General features: G+C 33.3%; 1 protein-coding gene across 5 annotated transcripts in view; it reads right to left on the bottom strand.

Moving 5' to 3' along the window:
- Positions 1 to 3,058: 3,058 nt before the first annotated feature.
- The window catches only part of LOC122244038 (kinesin heavy chain), a 62,686-nt gene continuing 58,244 nt past the window's right edge, over positions 3,059 to 7,500 (bottom strand). For all 5 annotated transcript variants that reach the window (XM_086533626.1, XM_086533630.1, XM_086533627.1 and 2 more), the window contains 3 exons: positions 5,552 to 5,687; positions 3,948 to 4,055; positions 3,059 to 3,273 (listed from right to left, as the gene is read on the bottom strand). In XM_086533626.1, the coding sequence (XP_086389752.1) occupies positions 3,260 to 3,273; positions 3,948 to 4,055; positions 5,552 to 5,687 (258 nt within the window). In that variant the 3' untranslated portion in view covers positions 3,059 to 3,259. The remainder of the gene's footprint in view (positions 3,274 to 3,947; positions 4,056 to 5,551; positions 5,688 to 7,500) is intronic.

The raw sequence follows: 7,500 nt of genomic DNA, 5'->3' as shown, positions 1-7,500 counted from the left end.
TATCTAGAAAGCCTCAATATATAGATTTTTTTTAAATACCAGATAGATGACACGAGATCTTTGGTAATTAAAATCATTTTAAAAAAATTCCTTCAACCACGAATCTTTTCGTTTTTGTTTTTTTTCTATAGAAAATCGTATCAAAAAGAAGGAATCTTACTTTTTTTGAGCACTCATTAACAACCAATTCATTTACTCACTGAATTAGCATTAAAAAAGGATGAAAATATTACGAAATATAATTTTTATTCCCCCTTTCAACCCCCCCACCCTCCCTCCCTCCCTAATGACATACCAACATAATATATAATTTTTATTTAGATTAGAATGTTTCGATTTTATCATCCTTATTATCTTCATATTCGTCATGAGAGTGCAATCAATAATTCAGCAATCATATATATAAATATATGTATATAAATATGTACAAAAAAACACACATACACACACACGAAAAAAAAGAAACTGGTTACATTTTTTATTCATTTATTTTTTTTATTCACTTAATATTTAGACATAGAGAGAGAAATCAAAATTCCTTTATATATATATATATATTTTGCCAAACAAGTCTTAAGGAAGTTCCTCTATTTTTCTCAAAGGAAAAGCAGAGACTCCAGCTTGTGTCCAAAGAAAACGGAGACGAAACGAAACTCAAAGAAAACGGGGTGAACGAAGATTAGAAAGAAAAAAATAGGTCAATAAATCTAAAAAGTGGTGAAAATTTGAACGAAAATCAAAGAGAGAGACTGACAATGTAATATTGATTGAATTAAATAAGAACATTATAGCGAAAAAGAGACGAAAAAGTGACTAAATTTGAAGGAAAATAAATAAAGAACGAAATTTCAAAAAGACAGTAAAATAGATTCATAGGAAAACAATGAATGAAAATAAAAGAGAACAAATAAGCGTAACAGTTCTTATCTTTCATACGAAACAAATTGAAAAAATTGAAACGTCTTAAGAAAACGAACACGGCAACTATACTAAAAAGCGCAGCACTTTAATAAATAGATAAATAAATCTTGTATAAAACAAACTCAAATGATATGATAAATAGATTGAATAAATAGTAGTAAAAAACTATACAAACGTATATAAAAATCTAACTCAACACTACAATGATATGAACACTTTAAGAAAATAATGATCTTTTTTAAAGATAATCGGAGTTATCATAAGAAAAATAAAAACTATGTATAAAAGAGATGTGAAAAACGCCAAGAGAAGCAAAACAAACAAAACCAGAACTTCTCACCCTCTCTGCCTCACGCCATCTTAGTCTCAAGTAGCCTCAGTTAATTCACAAAAAATAGTACACATTTTTATGAATGAATCCATCCTTTCATTCATGAGTAATGACGTAAAAGTTGTAGTAGTAGATAGTAAATCGAAAATGATACTCATTATGGGTATTCCTTTTACTTGTTTGATAACCCCTAAAAAAGGATTGATTTACGATACATTATATATCAAATATTTAAAAAAAGGAATATATTAAAAAGGAAAATATTAAAAAAAGGAATGAAAATAATTCCTTAATTAACTTTTGCTACACGAGATCAAAGATGCTTGGTTTATTTTGATGTATCACTCATTTCTGAATGAAGGCCAAATACAGTTATATTATTATCATTATCATTATTATTTTAGTCGTTGACTTAACAATAATGAGAGGAAACAAACATGAGTAAAAGGTGGTTCATTTGTGTTAACATCTCACTTTAATAATTATTATGACACGAGTGAGATGATTATGTTTTCATCATTATTGAGTTATGTATACAATCATCTTCTTTTTTCTTTATAGTTACTAAGTAAACATATAACACATAAGGTCATACATCAGGTAGAAATTGCTCATCTTTCATTTCATTTTCTCCCACGCAAAATAAAGACAAGATTACGTCTTTTGTTTACCTTATGACAACGACAATAATAACAACAACAAAGAAATCTCCGATGAATGTGGAATAAGATAAGACAACACTATCTTGTCTTCTTGCTTATCATTTTATTACTTTCATATCTGGACATTTTATTTTATTTTTTCATTTCATTTCATTAAAAAGAAAATCATAATAATTCGTTTATTATTGATCCTGCAATAAAATTAACCAGAAAAAAAAATATTGCAGAGATTTATATATATCATACAATAAACTTCATTTCTTTTCTCATCTGCAAATTGCTCATCATCATCGTTATCATCATCATCACTATTATTACCATCACTATTATTTCGAATTATCATGATTCTTATCATCATTCATCACCATTAATCACCCTTTTCTAAAACACTAAATCACTGACTCCATCGTCCTTCAATTAACAAATATTGATCAAGGAAATCCTTACTAACTACTTAAAGTATTTTTCGTGCATATACTAAGTACCAAATCATAACCATCACAACTAACTATATGATTGACTATCTTAATAATGACATGACTCGACATGAAATCAATGGCTTGATAAAGAGGCTTAAATATATTCATATATAAGTATAAAAAAGGAGGGATATACAGTATCACCAATAGGAAATAATCATTATTATGAAGGGCTATACATGAGTGAGGAAAGAAGAAAAACAAAAATGTATATATAGGGAATACCGTATTACCAATAGGTCTTTGGGAATGATAGCCTATGCAGTGCTACAAAAAGGTACTAGTTGAATCACAGTTTTGGGTGCTATATTTACCATACATAAAATAACAGGTATTAATAACATAAATGTATGTATATATGTATTTAAAAAAAAAAGCAGGGGGCGTTTGGGAGGGAGGGAGGGAGGGAGGTGTGGGAGGGAGGGGGAGGGAGGGAGGGGGGGAAACGTAATAGGGGTGTGGGTAAACAGGTGGGTTAGTAGGAGTTTGGGGAGTGGGGTGGGGTCGGGTGGGGTGGGGGAGGGGGAGCAAATTTTTTTTCAAATCATCAAATAAAAACAAATTTATTGTGTATATATTTTTTTTTAAAGATTTTTTTTTTGTTTTACTTTTAATTATCATCATTTTTTATTTTTTTTTAAGATTTTTTTTTATTTTAGTTTTATTCATGTTTTGGTATTTTTTGGGGTGTGTGTGTCAGCCATAGTACCTATGATCTGACCTGTTTTCAGAACCCAAACACACATACTTCAGACTTCTGAGGTCATATGTTATGGGTTTTATCTCGGAGGTCAAGCCTGTATCCTTAGATCAGGTCGTCTCTCTCTCTCTCTCGTTATCTCTCGTCGTTTCGCGTTTTTTTTGTCTTAGCTGCTTGTTGCTGAAACAGGAGAGGGAAAGGGAAGTTAATATAACATTATATATAAGTATGTATATATATATATATATATATATATATATATATATATATATATAATTTTTTTTCTTTTCTTTTTTTTTTTTTTGGTTATTGCGGTAAATGTATGTAGATTTTGAATAAAAAATTGTGTAAATATGTAAAATTTACCAAGTATTTTTCTTTTTGAGAAATCAGGCACACATATAACATGAATATAGAATATCAACCAAAGACATATACAAGGGTTATCGAAAATTAATGGAATTTTAATTTGAAAATTGTGAATATTTCTAAAAATGCTGTATCTCCACCAATAGAAATGCAGAAATGGTCATTTAAGAAGATTAAAAAGTCAGGAAAAAAAATAAATATTATACAAATGTATTATTCAAACCGATATATACAACACATAAAATTTAATCCCAAACTTTCCCAACACTCACTCACACGGCCTCTCACCCTCCCCATCACCCCTTACCCACACCCTCCCTCACCCCTCCCCTCACCCATCCAACCCTCCCCATCCACACCCACCCACACCCTCCCCCACACGTACCCACCCCTCCCCCTCACCCCCACCTGTCCCCACACCCACCCTCACCCCACACCCTCTCCCCCTCCCCCTCCCCCTCCCTCTCCCCCTCCCCCACACGTACCCACGAAGGAGCGAAGCTGCTGTGGGTTCGGTGGATGAGTTCTGCCCATCATGCCGAGGGCACCGGGTCGGGAGAGCAGACTAGCTGGTCCTGTTCTGATTGGCTTGGCTGATTAGGAGAGAGAAAGAGAAAATATGGATTAAGAAATGTGTGTGTTTTTTTTGTTTTTTTTAATTTGTGTGTTTTTTTATTCATATGTATTAAATTAAAGTTTATATTAAAGTTTTATTTTTTTTATTTTTTTTATTTTTTTTCAATAGTGATTTTTGAGCAATTCTTAGATCATCTTTTGATTATTATTTTGATATATATGTTTTTTTTTTCGTTTTTTTTTTGTGACGTAAAGAGTTTTATCTTCTTTTTCTTCAAGTAATTAGATTGGAATGAATAGAAGGATAGTGATTTATCTTAAAAATAAGATGAAATGAAAAATAGCTTAGCTACGTGGGATAGATGAAAAAAAATATATTTAATGAAAATAATGAAATGCAATTATGGTCTGTTTTAATATTTTTTTATTCAATATTAAAAGCCTGTTTGTGTAAGAACTTGAGGTACATGGATATATATAATGTTCTTAGTTACATATATATATATATATATATATATATATATATATATATATATAAATATATATATACATATATATATGTATATATATATATATATACATATATATATATATATATATATATATATACATATATGTATATATATGTATGTCTGTATGTTTATGTATATATATGTATATATATATATGTGTATAAATATGTATGTGTATATATATGTATACATATATATATGTGTATAAGTATGTATAAGTATATATATATATATATATGCGTATATATATGTATATATATATTATTATACATATACATACACACATATCTGTATATATATATATATATATATATATATATATATATATATATATATATATATATATATATACATATACATACATACATACATACATATATGTATGTATGTATATATATATATATATATATATATATATATATATATATATATATAATATAAATATATAATATATATATATATATATATATATATATATATATATATATATATATATATATATATATATATATATACACACACACACCTGTTACCAATGTGATCTTCATGGCATTCAGTCTATCCTAAATATGAGTTTATTGAGCCATGATTCATCTCATGCCAGACTTCCCGTGACTCATTTCATTCCTTTACTATGAGTATCTCACCTCAAGCTTTGACTTAACTCATCTCTTTGACTCATCTCATCTTCCTTTACTCATACGAATACTCATCTACAGGTCTTTTACGTTATGACTCATCTCGGGACTCATTATTCGGCCCTTAATCCATGACTCACTCAATTACTCACCTTCAAGTGCCCATCGGCCCACAATTCATCCCTCGACTCACCCATACTCATGGCTCATTTACCCACCGATATGAGTCCCTCGACCAACAACTCACCGTGTCTTTTTTCTCATTTACTCACCAATATGCCTTTTTCCTCACCGTGTCCTTTGACTCATTTACTCACCGACCTTTGACTCATTTACTCACCGACCTTTGACTCATTTACTCACCAATATGCGCGCCTTGGCCCCTCCTAGCCAGGTTCTTCTGCCTCACAGCTTCTTTAATGCGGTCCACCTCATACTGGTACCGTTTCCTGTCCCTCATGGCGCCCTCCTTCGCCTCACGAAGCGCCGTCTCCAGGGCCTGGTGAGGGGAAAATGAGGAGGGAGGTGAGATGAGGTCAGGGGAGAGGGGTGAGGGGGAAAATGAAGAGGCGGGGGGGAAATTGCTGGAGGGAAGGGAGGTGGAATGAGTGAGAGAGAGAGGGAGTGAGTGAGTGAGACAGTGAGTGAGAGAGAGAGAGAGATAGATAGAGATAGATAGAGAGAAAGAAAGAGAGAGAGATAGAGATAGATAGAGACAGAGAGAGAGAGAGAGAGAGAGAGAGAGAGAGAGAGAGAGGCCTGGGAAGAGGTAATAATAACTAACGTAATAACAAAGGGCGAAAAGGCTTCAGAGAAGAATAAGAGGAATAAGAAGGAAACAATACATACGAACAAATATACATACATACATACATACATATGTATATAAATATATATATATATATATATATATATTATATATATATATATATATATACATATATATATATATATATATATATATATATATATGGATATATATATATATATATATATATATATATATATATATATATATTGTTACCGGACCGATCTGAAATACAGAAGGAGTAAACAACATCCAAAAATTACCATGCATAAATTCCATATCAACATCATTCCTTACGCAAACCACCTGTTATCATATACACGGAATGTTCCCGGGAATTTGCAACGGCAGGGAAGCAGGGAATCAACATCTTTTTTCAACTAATACGAAGAGAGAGAAGGGGGTGGAGAGGGGGAGGGGGTGATTTTTCGAAACCGACCTACGCACAAACACGGTAAGAAATGTGTGTATTTTTTTTTTTTTTTTTTTTTTTTTTTTTTTTTTTTTTTTTTTTTTTTTTTACTTGAGGGGGGTTGGGGTGGGGGTGTTGAAGAGGGTGGAAGGGGAGGGGTGGGGGAGGGGGAGTTTTTTTTTTTTTTTACTTGAGGGGGGGGGGGGGGGGGGGTGAAGGGGTTGAAGGGGGAGAGGGAGGGGGAGGGGAGGGGAAAGGTTGGAAGGGGGAAAGGGGGGTGGGTGAGAAGGGTTGATGGTAGGAGAGGAGGTTGTAAGGGAGAGGGGGAGGGGTGTAGAAGGGAGAAGGAGTTGACGGAGGGAGGGGATGAAGGAGGGGGAGGGGGAAAGGAGTTGAAGGGGGGAGGGGGTTGAGGGGGATAAGTAAGGGAGCGAAAGGGGGATGGGGGGAGGGCTAGGGTAAGGGAGCGAGGGGGGAGGACCACGAGAGAGAGAGAGAGAGAGAGAGGGAGAGAGGGGGGGGTAGGGAGGAGGAGAGGGAAGATAGGAAAAAGGGCGAAGGGAGGGGAGGATGGGGGTGGGAGGGGAGGATGGGGGGTCGGGGGTGAGAATAGAGGGGGGGTGGGGGGAGGGGAAGCAAAATGTAAATATCTTAGAGGTGATAGAGGAGAGAGAGAAAAAATAATTATAAAGATGATAATAATAAGATAATAAGTGATGACAATAATAATGATACAGATAGGAATAATAATGATAATAATAATGATAATGATGATAACAAGAACAATAATGATGATAACCATAACAGCAGTCATAATAATGATGAAGATAATAATGATAATAATAAATATAATTAACGATAAGGATAAAGACAAACTCTCGTACACCCTATTTAGAACTAGGATAATCAAGAATAATCAAGAATACGCAAAAACGAGTGAAGGATAAAGTAGAGGTGAAAACAAAAGACGCGCGCCTGTGCTTGCCAAGACAAAAGAAAGTCGAGATGCGCAATGACCCGCCCGACCGCGCGCGAGTATTTAAATTTCCCTTGACAATTTGATTTTGATTTTGACCTGTGTTTTGGGGGGAG

The sequence above is a fragment of the Penaeus japonicus genome, unplaced genomic scaffold (genome assembly GCF_977035675.1).
Source record: "Penaeus japonicus unplaced genomic scaffold, GWHDUDI00000001_assembly GWHDUDI00000039, whole genome shotgun sequence".
Classification (NCBI taxonomy): domain Eukaryota; kingdom Metazoa; phylum Arthropoda; class Malacostraca; order Decapoda; family Penaeidae; genus Penaeus; species Penaeus japonicus.
Note: the sequence above shows the minus strand (reverse complement) of the source record. Positions and strands in the feature narration are given on the sequence as shown.